The sequence below is a fragment of the Hevea brasiliensis genome, chromosome 4 (genome assembly GCF_030052815.1).
Source record: "Hevea brasiliensis isolate MT/VB/25A 57/8 chromosome 4, ASM3005281v1, whole genome shotgun sequence".
Taxonomy (NCBI): Eukaryota; Viridiplantae; Streptophyta; class Magnoliopsida; order Malpighiales; family Euphorbiaceae; genus Hevea; species Hevea brasiliensis.
In genome coordinates this window covers 115,753,643-115,770,776 of record NC_079496.1, presented here as the reverse complement: position 1 = coordinate 115,770,776, position 17,134 = coordinate 115,753,643, and the positions used below count along the sequence as shown (strand labels likewise).

At 34.2% G+C, this 17,134-nt stretch overlaps 2 protein-coding genes across 3 annotated transcripts; one reads left to right on the top strand and one right to left on the bottom strand.

Annotated features, from left to right (window-relative positions):
• Window positions 1–1,180: 1,180 nt before the first annotated feature.
• Window positions 1,181–8,004, top strand: LOC110657329 (plasma membrane ATPase 4). Its single transcript, XM_021814495.2, has 16 exons — window positions 1,181–1,414; window positions 3,173–3,292; window positions 3,417–3,653; window positions 3,753–4,514; window positions 4,618–4,740; window positions 4,838–4,942; window positions 5,030–5,174; window positions 5,279–5,443; window positions 5,782–6,020; window positions 6,121–6,153; window positions 6,262–6,343; window positions 6,456–6,616; window positions 6,720–6,893; window positions 7,073–7,255; window positions 7,348–7,529; window positions 7,655–8,004. The coding sequence occupies exons 1-16, from the start codon at window positions 1,358–1,360 to the stop codon at window positions 7,749–7,751; spliced, it is 2,865 nt and encodes a 954-aa protein (XP_021670187.1). The 5' UTR covers window positions 1,181–1,357; the 3' UTR covers window positions 7,752–8,004.
• Window positions 8,005–8,560: 556 nt separating this feature from the next.
• LOC110657330 (uncharacterized) lies at window positions 8,561–16,287 on the bottom strand. 2 transcript variants are annotated; one of them, XM_058146161.1, is made up of 13 exons: window positions 16,081–16,284; window positions 15,798–15,845; window positions 15,662–15,710; window positions 15,523–15,571; window positions 14,298–14,368; window positions 13,305–13,363; window positions 12,975–13,073; window positions 12,447–12,504; window positions 11,743–11,879; window positions 11,598–11,654; window positions 10,059–10,156; window positions 9,527–9,702; window positions 8,561–9,021 (listed from the first exon to the last, which is right to left on the bottom strand). In XM_058146161.1, the coding sequence occupies exons 1-13, from the start codon at window positions 16,153–16,155 to the stop codon at window positions 8,951–8,953; spliced, it is 1,047 nt and encodes a 348-aa protein (XP_058002144.1). In that variant the 5' UTR covers window positions 16,156–16,284; the 3' UTR covers window positions 8,561–8,950. The 2 variants fall into 2 exon arrangements, with proteins under 2 accessions (XP_058002144.1, XP_058002145.1); XM_058146162.1 differs by lacking the exon at window positions 11,598–11,654 and having other exon boundaries at window positions 16,081–16,287.
• Between the last annotated feature and the right edge of the window lie 847 nt (window positions 16,288–17,134).

Here is a 17,134-nt window from a genome sequence, read left to right as displayed (position 1 = left end):
GTTAGAAGATAGAAAGAAAAAAAAAAGGATAGACCTAAATTGACTTGGAGGAGAGTAGTACAACATGACTTAGAAGCATTACGCATTTCTGAGGATTTAACCCAAAATCGTTCAGAGTGAAAAAAGCGAATCCATATAGTCGACCCCAAATTTTTGGGATAAAGACTTAATTGAGTTGAGTTGAATTGCCATAATTATCATGCCTTAATAAAAAAAAGCCACATTGTCTGCGCCTCACCTTTTAAGTCAAATAAATACTATTTATTTATTTATAATATGAACATCATTTTAAGTACTAATGATAATTTTCATAAAAAAAAAATAACGTGTTATGCATTGATAACTTTTTCTCATACTCCTTTTTTTTTTTTTAAGCTCAAAATTTTTAATTTATCTTATCAATTTTTTTGAGTAAATTTCAAAAAATAAATTAAATCTTAATTGTTGCTGTCTTGAATACCTTTGACCAAGGATCAGTTGGTCATTGCTCAAATTATCTGATTGAATGTTCAAGCTATTTGATGCTTGAATCCCTTGATCGAGTGTCTAAGTAACTTGATGCTCAGGTTCTCCACTTAGGATTCCATCCGACTTTTTGATCTAATCATTTAACTGAGCTTTTCTTGATGGATTATATCAATAAAAAAATAAGAGTTTTAATTAATTTTATTGAGTAATTTTTTTTCATATCATATAATTTAAAAATAAAAAATTATTTTATATTACATAATTAATTAATTATTATTTAATTTATTATACTTTCATTGAAATAAAAAAAAGTAGGTTTGATTCTTTAATTTAATCTAGGGATATGTCATATGACGTTTATGATTAAATAGAAATCACCTTCAAATAGAATTAAAACTGCTAAAAGAACAAAATTATACGTAGAATTGAACCTATAAAGTTGGATGCCAATTTGACTTGAGGGACGAATTTGATCCGGACGAAACAGGCCCACGCCCGTGCCTAATATGGTAGTTGGGGGGCGGGCGCAGGGTCCTTCCTAACTCAAGCATCTTTCTCCACTCGTTCAAAACAAGATCATGAAACGGGCGTGTGGCAGATCAAAATTGACATAGGGCATAAAGTCCCAAGTGGTAGGCCCTACCTCAGCATTTACTTTTACAACCCGACTCCTCGTATATATAACAACCGGAGTAGCCTCCTTCAAAGGACTGAGAGAGAGAGAGAGAGAGAGAGAGAGACTTTATTTCTCTCATTTCATTGCATTTTTTTTTCTCTCTCACTCGCTTTACGCTTCGCATCCCTTCTACTTCTTCTGTTATGATTCTCTGAAACCAATCCCCCTTCTCTCTTTCTTGCTATATCATTTGTAGCTTTTGATTTATCGAGTATGGCTACCAAGGGAGGCATCAGTCTCGAGGAGATCAAAAACGAGTCCGTTGATCTGGTATTCTCGCTTTTCTGCTGTGATTCTTGTTTTCATTTCCTTTATTTCAAAAAATCAGCTCAATTCCATTGTTAACACTCAAAAAACGTACAGAGACTTGTAAGCATGTTGTTTTGGACTTGGAAACCACAAACGACGAGTTTTGTTTTCCCCTTTGGTTACGTTATGTGCTCATTTTACCTGCAACTACACGATCATGTTTGATCATTTCTCTCTAAAAGCTTTAAGATATTGTGATGTTTATATCATAATTCTATGCGATAGCCGAAGATATTAATTTGTTTTTTTTTCCCTTTCATTTCCTATTTTCTGATGGCTATATTTGTTTTTATTTCTCTAAATGATTAATTTCTTTAAAAGAAAAATTCAATATTTCCTTTTTTTAAATTCTATAATGAAATAAATCATATTTTTATACTTTATTAAGTGAATTATTAATCTTTAATTTAATAAAAAAATTTTACTTTGTTAATAATTATTATTAGATAAATAAGTAAATATTAATTTAATAATTAATATGAAACCTTTTCGTCGTTTACTTGCCCTTGAGAGAATCTGATTTGTTTTTTACTTGAAAAGATATGGTTAGTTCCTTCTTCTATTTCTTTTTTCTCCGGTGATGTTGTCGGCAATCGCGTCGAGCCTTGTGGGAGCAGTAAAGCTCGGGATTTTTAGTTGGCTTTTGTGACGTGGGTAGGTATTGACTCATTTTCTTTGATTTTGTTTTTAAAGTGGAAATACGTGATTCTCTGGCTTGGGCGTGATTCAATCACATGAAAAAAGCGGGATTATAACTCACGCATCTTTGAATTTGCGTCCATTACGTGAATTATGCTCCCAGCAATTCTTTCATTCAATTTTTTATTTATTTCCCACTTCCCTTTTTTGTAATAATTAAGTTTTGCCACTGGCTCGTGGACAAATTATAGTATTTTTTTTTCTGATTTCTATTTTTCAAAGAAAAAAGGTATTCGGATCTGGGTTTGCTTTCGTGGCACTTACTATATGCTCTATTCTGTTCTAATAATTATTAATAATTTAATAATAATTAATTATTAATAATTTAATTAATTATTTATATAATTATTAAAATAAAAATATTTAATAAAATTTTATTAATTTTAATTAAAATATTTTTTAATTTTTAAAAATTATAAAAATTAATTTTTTAGAAAATATTTTTTTAATTTTTAAAAATTAATATAAATATTATATTAAAATGAGCGATGTAAACCCTGCCGAACAGGGTCTATGCGTGTGCAGTCTTCCATGTTCTGTTAGTACTTAATAGAGGTGATGGTCAAGGCAGAGAGACGAAATATTTGACTTTTTAATGTGCGAGAAATTTTGGTTGACCTTTGCCTCTGTTCATACATGACATGGCTCAAAGAGCTCATACTCAGAAAACAGTTACGCCGACCGCTTTAATAATTTTGTTTGATACTTGCAATAAATTTTTGTGGTTGGCATGTGAAGACAACGCGTATAGTAACCACTGCTTTATTTACTCAAAAGAGGTAATAGTGAATAATATTTCATTTTTACTCTGATTTGAGAGGAAAAATATTAAGGTAATAATAATCGAATTACGCGAAATTTGGATGAACTGCAAGGATTCACTAAAGACCAAAGCTTTTAAAGACCCTTCTGTTTGAAAATCTTTGCGTAGCATCTTTCCATTTGCTCCTATCCAGTAGGGTTTGTGCTAGTCTGTGAGATCAGAGGAGACTTTGCTAAATAATCATATTTTGCTTGCAGGAACGGATTCCCATAGAGGAAGTGTTTGAGCAGCTGAAATGTACCAGGGAAGGTCTTACTTCAGAGGAAGGAGCCAATCGGCTTCAAGTTTTTGGGCCAAACAAACTAGAAGAGAAAAAGGTCAAATTACCAATCTAAATTATCACTAAAAAAAATTTCCACTGGTAGTCCTAGTGAATCATTTTTTTATTTTCAATGAAATTTCAGTTTCTCAAATTCAAATAATTCTATGTTTTGCAAACAGGAGAGCAAAATTCTCAAGTTCTTGGGTTTTATGTGGAACCCATTGTCATGGGTCATGGAAGCAGCAGCTATCATGGCCATAGCTTTAGCCAATGGTGATGGGAGACCTCCTGATTGGCAGGACTTCGTTGGGATTGTTGCTTTGTTGTTCATAAACTCCACAATCAGTTTCATCGAAGAAAACAATGCTGGAAATGCAGCTGCAGCCCTTATGGCTGGTCTTGCTCCCAAGACTAAGGTGAGAAGCGCATAGCTAACAAACATTAGCTGCTTGCTTCAGTTTTTGGAACTACCCTCTTACAAAATTATTTCAATTTTGTCTCGTGGAAAAATGTAGGTTCTGAGAGATGGTAGTTGGACTGAGCAAGAAGCTGCAATTTTGGTCCCAGGGGACATTATCAGCATTAAATTGGGAGATATAATCCCTGCTGATGCCCGTCTTCTTGAGGGTGATCCTTTGAAGGTTGATCAATCCGCCCTTACTGGAGAGTCACTTCCTGTTACTAAGAACCCCTCAGATGAAGTGTTTTCTGGTTCAACATGTAAACAGGGCGAAATTGAAGCAGTAGTAATTGCTACTGGTGTGCATACCTTCTTTGGTAAGGCTGCCCATCTGGTGGACAGCACTAATCAAGTTGGACATTTCCAAAAAGTTCTAACTGCCATTGGTAACTTCTGTATTTGCTCAATCGCTGTTGGAATAATCATTGAAATTATAGTAATGTATCCAATACAGCATCGCAAGTACAGACAAGGAATTGACAACCTATTGGTTCTTTTGATCGGAGGGATTCCCATTGCTATGCCAACTGTTTTATCTGTCACCATGGCTATTGGTTCACACAGGCTATCTCAGCAGGGTGCAATTACAAAGAGAATGACTGCCATTGAGGAAATGGCAGGCATGGATGTCCTCTGCAGTGACAAGACTGGAACTCTGACCCTGAACAAGCTTACTGTTGATAGGACCCTGATTGAAGTATTTGCAAAGGGCGTGGATAAAGAGTATGTGATACTTCTTGCAGCTAGAGCTTCAAGAACTGAGAATCAGGATGCGATTGATTGTGCAATTGTAGGGATGCTTGCAGACCCAAAGGAGGTATAACCTTTACTGTTGCTTTCTCCTATGCTGCCTTGCTCTTAAGTTTTCACAAGAATGATGAATCAAGTTTCTGATCATAACAATATTGGTGACTGGTCAGGCAAGAGCTGGTATTAGAGAGGTCCATTTTCTTCCATTCAATCCTGTAGACAAGAGAACTGCCCTTACATACATTGATTCTGATGGAAACTGGCACCGAGCTAGCAAGGGTGCCCCTGAGCAGGTAAATTTTGCTTTTCATTGTACTAGCGTGCAGACCATCAAACTTGGATATAGGGAGAGAACTGCCAAACTGATGTGGTTTTTGTGTTTTAATGAAGATATTAGCCCTATGCAATAGCAAGGAGGATGTCAAGAAGAAGGTTCATGGTGTGATTGATAAGTTTGCTGAACGTGGGCTTCGTTCTTTAGCTGTTGCAAGACAGGTCTTCAATTTAATCCTTTCATCTACCTCCTGTTTCTGGTTTATAATAAAAACAATAATCTTATATCTTACTCGATTAAATGTGCAGGAAGTACCTGAGAAAACAAAGGATAGTCCAGGAGGCCCATGGCAGTTTGTTGGATTGTTGCCTTTGTTTGATCCTCCCAGGCACGACAGTGCTGAAACCATCAGAAGAGCTCTCAACCTTGGTGTGAATGTTAAAATGATTACCGGTAATGATTGTTTTAACTTTAAACTAACTTGGATAACTTTTTATTATATTATTATTTTTTCATTTCATTGCTTAGATATTTTATGATGTTCCCTAAACATCCAGGGGATCAACTTGCCATTGGTAAGGAAACTGGTCGGAGGCTTGGAATGGGAACAAACATGTATCCATCTTCTTCATTGCTTGGCCAAGACAAAGATGCTTCTATTGCGGCTCTCCCTGTAGATGAGTTGATTGAAAAGGCTGATGGGTTTGCTGGAGTTTTTCCAGGTGATTTTTTTAGTTGCTTTATTCAGCGTTGACATCCATTTTCTTTGGTGATTACTTTGTCAGAATATTACGAATTGGTTGTCATGTTGTTGCTGTCTTCTTCTCTTCAATATAGCATCCAATTTTAACACCACCAGCTTCGCTTGCTTTTAATGTCCGTAATTTTATGCTTTTGTTTGTCCAATTGGTTGGCATTATTTATTTATTTTTCCTGTCCAAATGTCCCATTTTTGCATAACCAATCACTGATTACCTCTCTGTTTTCGACTTTGAAGTTTTGTTTAAAAAAGATAATCATGCTTCCTTGTTTTTGACATACTCTCTTTCTATTTTAACAGAACATAAATACGAAATTGTTAAGAGGCTGCAGGAGAGGAAGCACATCTGTGGAATGACAGGAGATGGTGTTAATGATGCCCCAGCTTTGAAGAAGGCAGATATTGGAATAGCTGTTGCTGATGCTACAGATGCTGCCAGAAGTGCTTCTGACATCGTCCTCACAGAACCTGGGCTTAGTGTAATTATTAGTGCAGTGCTGACCAGCAGGGCCATATTCCAAAGGATGAAGAACTACACCGTGAGTTAAATTTTCTGCTATTTTTGTTGCTTATATTCAAAGGTTTTAGCATTTTAGTAAGTGTCTGAACTTACTATATGTTGTCAATTATTTGTTGCAGATATATGCAGTCTCAATTACAATCCGTATTGTGGTAAGTACTACTACATGTGAAGTTAACATACTATTGTGAAACTGCTCTATTCCTTTTTTTTTTTTTTTACTTATGTTGTCCTGTTTGTTGTTTGTTGTTTTATGGCAGTTTGGCTTCATGTTTATTGCCTTGATATGGAAATATGACTTTGCTCCATTCATGGTTCTAATTATTGCCATTTTAAATGATGGTGAGCTCGAGTAACCTTTTTTTTTTGTAATTTTTATGCGTTCATTTCTACATTTTACCATTGGATTTAGCATGAGCAATGGTCTGATTTTTGTGAATCATCAAACCTCTAGGAACAATCATGACAATATCAAAAGATCGAGTGAAACCATCACCACAGCCGGACAGCTGGAAACTTAAAGAGATCTTCAGTACTGGTATTGTTCTTGGAGGATACTTGGCACTAATGACAGTGATATTTTTCTGGGCTATGTACGAAACCAACTTCTTTTCGGTAAGAATACTGAGCAGTTAGCTCCCTTTTGAGAGGCAGATGGAGAAAAAGCTTTGATTCCTCTTTCATGTTTTAGATATTTATGATTTTATTGCCAATGCAGGACAAGTTTGGCGTAAGATCATTGCATGGCAGGGAACGTGAAATGATGGCAGCTTTATACCTACAAGTGAGTATTGTGAGCCAGGCCCTTATTTTTGTCACAAGGTCTCGCAGCTGGTCCTTTGTTGAACGTCCTGGACTTCTTCTAGTCAGTGCATTCGTAATTGCTCAGCTTGTAAGGCTTCAATCCACTAATCTCTACTGGGCTTAATTTGTTTTTGGATTAAAGCAGAGTTATCTGACTTTTCGATCAAAGCAGAGGCACTGTCTTTTCCTGTTTAATGTGGAAGATTCAATGTGTCATGAGAAATCTGCATTTCTATACTAAGGCACGAACCATTCTGTAAATGGCAGGTAGCTACCTTGATAGCAGTTTACGCAAACTGGGGTTTTGCTCGTATAAAGGGTTGTGGCTGGGGCTGGGCTGGTGTAATCTGGCTCTATAGTTTGGTTACATATGTGCCACTTGATCTGCTCAAATTTGCAATCCGTTACATTCTCAGCGGCAAGGCTTGGGATAATCTTTTGGAGAACAAGGTGTGTTTTTTTTCCCCTGATGATAGAATCCTGAGGCCCAATCCGATTCTTCTTTTCACTTGAGATGCTCATTTGCTTTCTTGTTAAAACAGACTGCCTTTACAACAAAGAAAGACTATGGGAAGGAAGAGAGAGAAGCTCAATGGGCCACAGCTCAGAGGACCCTTCATGGCCTTCAACCTCCTGAAACCAACAACCTCTTTGCTGACAAAAATAGTTACCGAGAACTTTCAGAGATTGCAGAGCAAGCCAAGCGGAGGGCTGAAGTGGCAAGGTAATCTCATCTCAAGCAATAATATACACTGCATTAATTTTCTTGCCTGATAATTTGTTCCCACACATCAATATCATCTTCTTTTATTCTGGGGAGTTCCATTAAGGAAAGTATTGTTTTTGCAGGCTGAGGGAGCTACATACCCTGAAGGGGCATGTTGAATCGGTGGTGAAGTTGAAAGGACTTGATATTGACACAATTCAACAACATTACACAGTTTAAAGAGCCAAATTCCTAAAAGAGACTAATCTTCTCCTGAAGAATCCAAAAAAATTGCAAATGATGACGAAGAAATCTTAGTTGAAAATTTTTTTTGGATTAGAATTATATTACTCTTGCTGTAATACGTGGGTACTTTTTTTTTTCTTACATAAGGGTTTCTTCATCCGCATTTATGGCCAGAGGAGAGGAATTCTCCTTTGGAAGCTAAGCATGGTCGTTTTCTCCTTTTATACATTTTCTCCTTGGTGTGCAATTTTTCCATGTTGTTGACATCTATTCTATCTCATGCCTCTGCTTAAGTATACAACGACAATAAAAGCTTTGACAATCATCAAAGTACCCTACCAAATGGTGTTGATTAGCGTGGCCCAGTTAATTGGCGTATCATCTCACACTGACCAAGAGAAAAGAGACTTGAAAGGAACCCAAGACAAATTACAGTACCAATTGCTCTCCAACTGTCATTTGTTTTTAATTTTCTTTCAAAATGGAAGGAAATGAACTGAAATAGGTTTAGTGAAAGTTTTATTCTCTAATACACTCTTCACGAACGAACAAAAAGGTATATAACGGCGAAAGTAAATATAACTTGCTCGTTAATGTGACATCCAAACAATGCAAAATTTAATTTCACTTTTAATTTTCCTTCCTCTAATTTCACTTCTCTTCCCTTGCGTGCATGACATTAATATAACTTCTAAGTTATAGCCTCATTCAGGAAAAGCTGGTCTTCGAGATGCCCTTGCAAGAATTAATTAAAAAGTGATAAATTGGCCATTTCTCCTTTTTTCCCAAATAAAAAATAATAATTAAAAAATAATTATCAGGTTAACTAAAACCAGAATGAACATTATCTACAGTAACAATGTCTTCAAGCAGTGAGTATATGAAAGATACAAATGTAAAGCCACAACGAAACGATTTTATGTCCCAACTTCCTCATGGATAGGGTAATAGCAAAATGTTCAATACCCCAGTTTGATAGTTGGCTAAATGCTTGCATAAAAATTAATCATACTGCTATACAAACTGGTGAAACCAAGTTTGTTTCCACTCGTATGGCACCAATTCACAACTCACCAGTAAGTCAAATCATGATTAACCAGGAGGATCCAGTATGCTAAGCAACAGTTTTTGAGTTACTACATGCCATATAGCTTTGTACACTGGAGTTTTGCGCCAAAAATACTATTAAATTATTAAGTGGGGCTCGTTTCAATAGATATTTGCTGAATGGCTCGAGGCAGATTCAATACAATTTCTGCATAAGCTGAGACAGAGACACAGGGAACAAATTAAATAAAAAAAAAAAAAAACAACAACAACAAATACAGGCTGTCATATTGAGAATGGCAAAGCAGTAGTCTCCAAGAAAATTATACTAAGATGTTCCTGAAACAGATATCAGATCCTTAACTATGGTGTAAATTGTAATATGACTCTAAAATGTTAGCAAAGCAAGTCAAGGAAGAGAATATGTAGTACCATTAATAATACCCACCTCCAGTTTATTTGACAATCAACTTTAGTTAGCACCAACTTTAGACATGCACTCAAAACACACTATTAAAAGTAATCACAATTCAAAAAAGTTCCCATTTTCAACCCCTGAAGTGCAAGTTTTATTCTATTTCTGTATGTGCGTGTCCTTTTTTTTTTTTTTAAAAAGTAGGTAAATAAGAGAAGATCCAGAACAAAAGACCTCAGGCAAACATCATCCACTGGTAAGTTAACCCTGACAAATAAGAAGCTATAGATTTGAAGAAAAGTAGCACCTTCTGGTAAACTCATGGTTCTTAAGGCATCCTCAGCATAAGATAGGCGAGCAGGGCTTGGGTGACTTCCAAGTGCTCCATTTTTCTTGAATTGATTCATTGGCCATGCAAATACTCTGACTCGAGTTGGAAGTACAGATACAAGGTCTGCATATCTAAGACTGACTCTCACCTTGCTGAACAAGATATAGCATTATAGAAGATCAGTTTATGAGTACATATGATATATCAATAAAGCACAGTACAAATCCGAAACACCATACCACCAAATCAAAATTTTAGACCAAATTGTCAACTATTATTGCCAACTCCATGCTTAGTTTTATGAATTTAACAAAACAAACACTAAATTTGTGCACAAATTGAAGCATAAGGGGTTGTTAAACCTACAGATGGGAACAAGACAAACTGTTTCCATTATGATCTTTGAAGTAATTGTCAGCACAGCTAAAATCCAAATGCATAATTTTAAACAAACCACAGTAATGTTGAAAAAAGTAAAATATGAAGAAGTTCCTAAAAATGAACCAACCATTCAAAATCATCCAGTACGAATTCTATCATATGGTAGGGAAGGCTATGATATAGCTCTCCAATTTGATTTCCATACAATTCCTTGATAAGCCGTACCTACAGAATAATAGGTAAATAAAGAAGGTAAGATATAGTAAATTAGAGCATTTTACTAAATCATAAGTTTTGTACACTGGAACGTAGCTGTAAGCTGTAGTACAAAATACTTTGGCAACGCTAGAGCTGGAAGAACAAATCATTACCTCAACAATTTCCAACAACCACGATGTACATTTATGTTATGTTTCCATCTCATATTGGAAACTAACAAATCAAATCCCAACTTCAACAGGTATGCTTTTTTTTTTGGCAATTGAATCAAGAGAATCAAAAAGGAGAATGGAAAATGAGAATTGCTAGATCAAAAGGAGTGTGCATTATAATGTATCAATTCTATTGTTTGTGCAGCCTTTTATGGCAGATATTGGAGCACATATTCATTTCTTCTATATTTTCAGAGAGAGAGAGAGAGAGAGAGTGAGTATATGATTTATTCGAAGCTGCCACAGGTATGAGAATGATGCATAATTATTTTCATATCTAGGGAGTAGCAGGCTAGCAGTTGATCTACCTCATGGCTGGATAAACAAATGTTTGGACTTTTGCAATTATTTTTTAACAGGAATTACTAAATACTAAAAACATATTGTGAAATCATATTTTTTTAGAATGAGTTGAAGGAGTAGCGATATTATAATAACTAAAATAGTAATAAGGGCCGAGTAACGGGTAACCCTGATACCCGAATACTCTCGAAGAAGAAACTTACTTGCCAACTATACAAGCGATACTTGGATCACTTTCAAGGATAAGGATCTCGAGATATCCGTCATAATCATAATCACATACGTTTAAGGAATCAACCAGCAAAGCAGACTCCTAATTCCACTCAACTACAGAACTCCTAATCCTAATAGGAGACTATCTCAAAGGCCTATATAAGGATTATCAGGTATGCATAATATTTAGTTTTCCATTCATCTGATTGTCCAGTTCCCATTACTGACTTAGGCATCGGAGCAGTAGTCATCTAGCCCACCCGGTGCTCTTCTTTCTTGCAAATCCTATCCAACATCCATTACCCGCCAAAGAGGAGAACAACATCAAGTAGGTATTGATGGTACAGAGGAAGCAATAAATAGGGGTTTATTGGGACCAAAGCTACGAGACCAAAAGAGCCATCCGATCTACAACTATAGAAGAAACAAAAAATGGGGCCTATTACTTTAGATCTAGCAGGCAAAATTAACTCCTAAAGATTAACATCAGAACTTCAGAATTAAAAAGAGGGGAAGATATGTACAAATTAAAAATTAGGGCCAATCTATACAAATTAAAAATTTTTTAGGAACCTGTCAAGAGGCTAGAATTTTGAAAGACAATGTGTGTTTATAAACAAAGATCAATTTTTCAGCAAGAGGAGCTCAAATATAAACACCCATGTCCCAACTACTAATAGTGCATGGCTTGGACTATAAAATACATGCTAACACCATACCTGTTCCCGCCTATCAACATATGCTTGAAGAAGTTCTCCAACATAATCGATAAATCGCTGGAAGGAAATTGTTGAGCAACATTGAGATCGTTTAAACATTGCAGCAGTTCAAATCAGAAAAGACAAGTCAGGCAACCAACCTTACCATAGCATTGGAAGAAAGAAGATCATTTTCTGCTTCTCGTATTGGCAGAAAGAAAGGAATTGTATGTTCCTGGACAGTCATCTTTTCAAGAAATGACTTGCTCTCAAGCACACAATGGTACAGCTCACAAGGTTCTCCTACGAAAATAGAGAAATAAACAAGTCAGCTTCCCTCTTGCATAAACAATGAATGGTATCTACCAAAAGGAATAAACCAATAAAATAAATTAACATGTTTTCACATGCATGAAAGGATTTCTGCATTATAATAAAAATAAAATTTCAAACATGATGATATTAACCACATATTCAACTCTCAAATGGAAGTCTATTTTGTAAGCAAATATGCAACATTCCATTGTTAAAAAAGACTGGAAGAGATGCAAGGACCTTATCATCAAGAGTGAAAAGTAAGAACAAAATTTGAATATTCAACATTCAGTTAAATATAAGCACAAAGCTCAAACATTCAAACAAGCTAAATTCATGTTTTCCTGTAAACATTGTTTAGAAGAAGACTACATGAATGGGTACCGATCTACAATAAAACTGCAATCTAAATCAACCTCATATATGTAGTCACAGAAGACCATTAACACTAAACAGCAATTGTTGTCATATAAAGCATGGATTGATATTTGATGGGAATGGCATAATTATACCTCTTCTACTATAAACATTATAGGACAAATTAATTTGGAATACCTGCATAAGATGTTTCATATTGAATGCCAATTCTTGCCCCATCTAAGCAACAAATCACCTGTTTGCATAAAATTCAAAAAATGACTCACTTCAACAAAATTTATTACCAAAGATGCCAAATAGTTAGTCTCAGAATTTGAACTCATCTAAAAAAAATTAGTGATATATAGATTTGATTTCATTTATATTTTCCATACCAATAAGTTTCACTTAGGAATAATTTTAGAATTGACGAATTGACTCAGGACATAATTTTCTGTTAGTAACATAGAGGCCAACTGGCATGGAGAAAGTTGTGGTACATAGATCAGTATTCAGTAGAATTGGAATTTGAGAATAAGATAAAGGGACTTAAACCTAAACTGACATGGATAACAATAAACAGCCAAATTAAAAAATAAAAAAAAGGATGATTAAGAAAGAAGTACATAAAGAACAAAAAGAAAAAGAAATAGACAATTCGTTGTGAAAGGTTTTAGTCTCAAGTGCAATTTACATATAGAATTTATCACTAGAAAGAAAAATTACCTTATTTCCAGCTCTATATGCATTTTTTTCTTCATAATGATGAACTGGCATCGTATTCGAGTCTCCTGGCATTTGCTTTCTGTCAGCCTCCATGTGAACCTGATGAAAACCCATGATTAACATATTAAAAATTTGATCATAACCGACATGAAACATAAAACCGTACACTGACATGAACCAGATGGTGGAGGAAAAAGCACATTGAATGATGTTATATACTAAACAAAGAAGGATAATGTAAACTTCGACATTGGTTGTTTCGCTTATATATTTCAACAATGGATTATAATGAGAACTATAAAATCCAACTACTTCAAAATGGAGTTGTACCCTCTCTCTTATTGTAGCTAATAGTCCATCATTCCAATCTTCGCCATCTACATAGAGTTCTGCAGGGAAAAAAAAAAAAGAATATTCAAATCAATGACCGGAGAATAAGTATGCTTAAACTAGATGTTAATAAAGAAAAGATCAGGAAGAGGGAAATAGAGACTAAAGATGGTGGTTGGGTCGCGATACGGGTATAGGCACGCAATACGCCACTTAACTAGATATAGGATACAATGGGGAGTAGACTTAGTTGGTATGCCAATTCGGAACGAGTACATAAATTATATCAATTTGGTTCGTGGTATATAAATGCAATTATCCAGATATCTAAAATACCCAATTAAATAATTTCCTTCTTTCAGAATTTTTAAATTTTTTTATGATGTGTACATTTTACGAGATTAATATTAGTAAAAGAAAATTCCAAAAATCTTTTGTTTACATTATACTATTAAATTTTCATTAATGAAAATATAAATAGAATGGACTTTTAATTGAAATTTAACAAACATATATTATAAAATTGATAAAATTCAATGGGCCTTAGAATTTGAGCTTGATAACCAAGGCCTTATTATTTAACACTTTATGGGCCTTATGATGGTTAATAGCACATGTAAGCTGCAACCAACAACTCTTTTTTTTACTATAACCCAAGCCAACTAAGATAAGAACAATGCAGAGACAGATGCATGAGGATTCTTCTTCTTCTTCTTCCCTTTGATTTTGTGCAGAGCAGAGCGAAACCAGATTGCTTGATTTGTCAATTTAGATCACGTTCCCGAGCAATTTGGCACACAAACATCCCGCGATTTAGGATGCGAGATCTGGGCCACAGAATACGGGGGTTAAGCGAATCTAGCAACTATGGTCAGGTTCGCAGGCATTTAGAAATCATCACCTCAAATAGAGATAGATCATCCATGCATAAAACATGAGTTTGAGATGCAACATTTTTCAATTTTTCTGCATGATACATGTAATAAAAATTACCTTGAGTTTGAGAAGCGCGAGCAGCTTCAAATTCTTTCTGTAGACGCTCAAATATCATCTTGTCAGAATCCCTATTGAAATCAATGTAATTAACAAATCAAATATCATCATATGAGCACATGTTGTTGCGTGACGCAAAGTGAAACTCAAAATAGCACACACTCACAGTTTTAATCTCCTAATCCTAATAGAAAAATTAAACTACTAACTAGGAAGTTTAGGTAAACCTAAATACATTAGGAAAACCTAAATAAAATAGAAAAACAATTAAATCCTAGTTGAAGTAGGAAATTAGAAATACTGCTAAATAGAATAGGAAACACAAAAGAAACTAAATCTAAATTAATATCTAGCTGAAATTGGAAGTAAAACTGAAATAGGTTTCCTTCGGAAGAGTTTTGGGCCAAAAAACATCAGTTTTTCCTCAAGTCCCACTGCCAGACTGTTGGGACAGAACATCACACGCCCTGGGCGTGTGATTAGGACCTGGTACATGCCCTGGGCATGTGAGTGTGTACTTCTCTGTGAAAGATTGCTTGCCACCACGGTTTGTCCCAAAAATCCCAAAATAGCACCGTTATCACCATGACTGCAATAATGCATAAATGTTGCCTTTTGCTTTTCATTAGCATGTTTGACATAATTCTAGACCTTCAATAGGACATTAACCACTTTAAAATTGATGGCTTCTTGGAGGCAGAAAAGGTATCATAAATGCCAATTGATTAACACGATAATCTATTGAAGAACATAGATAACCTTCAATGGCTTGATTTCTCTTACCTATCCAAAATTTATTTTATAGAATGGCTTTTCTCCGTTAATAATTTCTCAGACAGGAAATAAATATTGCATTGGTCACAAGTAGAATACACACACGCATGCTCACATGCGTGTGCATATGTGCAGGCACGAACACACATATTTCAAAGAACAAGGAATAGCACAATAGAGATTGTCCACGTTCAAATTTAAGCGTCATTAATGTTGAGTGTGTTTTATAACTTACTATAGACAACAAAAACTACTAGGAATAATGGCTTTGATTAACTCGGATAGAAGGAACATGACTTTGCATGCACACACTAGTGTGTTTGATTTTCCATCCATTCAATCATAGATATCCAATGGTTTTCACAATCCTAGGAAATGGTAAAAAAGTCCAGAGAAGCACATTGATGAAGAAGGTGAATGATTCCTTTAAACATTTACCAGAAAGTTATACCTAGAAAGACGCTCGGCCAATTCTGCATGCCTCTTGAGAACATTTGAAACTGTTGATAAGAAAAATAAGCTTCTAGAAGTACCAAAAAAATAAAACCATATTCATAAGAAATAAACAACTAGGGATCAGAAATAGATACATCTAGCTCGTGTAGTCTCCAACCGAGTATCTTCGTCTTGCAAGAAATTCTGCGACACAACAGGACACTATTATAATCACCAACAAAAGGAAAGAAATTCATAAGCAATTCATAAATCCTTTGAAAATGTAATTACCACTTCTCCCATTACTTGGTATTGACGCATCGGAATCAGTTCCACTTGCTGCATAATCTCCACATTTATTAATTATCAATTCACAAACAGATTAACATTTGCTAAAATTAATCGAAAAATAAGAATTACAAAAAAAAAATGGTCAAGATTAAACGCAATATTAAATTGAGAGGTTGATTGATAATTGGGTGATAAAAATACATTAATCTAATTCCAAAAAATGTAAGATGATCAGCTAAAGATAAAAGTGATAAAAAAATTAAGGGTAAAAATGAAAAGCGACCTTGCGAGAAGAGTCTCCTGGAAATGGGTTCTTCTTTTGCCTCTTCCTCTGCGACTCTTCGGTGTCGCTGTCCATTGACGATAGTTAACTTAGAGATTTTATGGAAGGTAGAATTAGAATTACAGTTCAAACGCCCAGAGATGAGACACAGAGAAACAGAGACTGAAAGAGAGACTTTTTTAAGAACGCCCAACCACCCGGATCACAATTTCGATCCTAGGGTTCTAAGACTCGGGTGGATGTTCCGAATCCGACCCGGTCTACCATATTCTACAATTTTATTATTATTTATATTTTTATAATTATCAAATTTCAAAATGTTTTCAGGATACAATTTTCGAATTAATTACAATAATTTTATATGTAAATATATTTGATAAAATCTCTTCAAAATACTTTATATTTTATTTTTTTATTATAATTAATTACAACTTAAATTTAATATTTTATATTGTTAGAGGTTACTCAAATATTACTGTATTAAAAATAATGGGTAAATCTTTAAATATTAAATTTTGATATATAACACATATAAAAAAATATTTGGTATAATTTAAAAGAACATAAAAAATTGAAAATCTATACTTTTTTAAATATAATTTGCTTCTAAAGAAAATTGTAATATATATTTTATTTTTATTTTCTATTATCACATAATAATTTTATTTATATTTTGTTTCTCAATTTTAACTTATATTTTTATTGTAAAAAAATTCAATAGATGATAGATAACATATTAATCAGAATTTTACAAACTATTTCTTATAAGGGTAATAATATTACCAAACTCAAAATATTTCTAGTATTTCTTTTACTATTTTTTTATAATTTATCTATTAACAAAACATAATCTATATATAATAAATAATATATAAAAATGTATAAAAAGGAGAAAGAATATTGATATTGCTCAAAATAGCCTTTATGGTTGACATTATTTTTGAAAATATCAATTATGGCCACAAATATATTATTTGTCACTAATAACATAAATAACAATAAAATGTTCATATATGTATTAAAAAAATAAAAAATTAAAATATTTAATTTCAAA

Excerpts from the sequence above, each read along its gene's own strand:
- LOC110657329 (XM_021814495.2), top strand. The coding sequence starts at position 1,358 with ATGGCTACCAAGGGAGGCATCAGTCTCGAGGAGATCAAAAACGAGTCC. Across the intron at positions 3,654-3,752 it reads GTCTTGCTCCCAAGACTAAG|GTTCTGAGAGATGGTAGTTG; the intron begins GTGAGAAGCGCA and ends GGAAAAATGTAG. Across the intron at positions 6,344-6,455 it reads TATTGCCATTTTAAATGATG|GAACAATCATGACAATATCA; the intron begins GTGAGCTCGAGT and ends TCAAACCTCTAG.
- LOC110657330 (XM_058146161.1), bottom strand. The coding sequence starts at position 16,155 with ATGGACAGCGACACCGAAGAGTCGCAGAGGAAGAGGCAAAAGAAGAAC. Across the intron at positions 11,880-12,446 it reads ATATGAAACATCTTATGCAG|GAGAACCTTGTGAGCTGTAC; the intron begins GTATTCCAAATT and ends CTATTTTCGTAG. Across the intron at positions 11,655-11,742 it reads TTCTTTCTTCCAATGCTATG|CGATTTATCGATTATGTTGG; the intron begins GTAAGGTTGGTT and ends ATTTCCTTCCAG.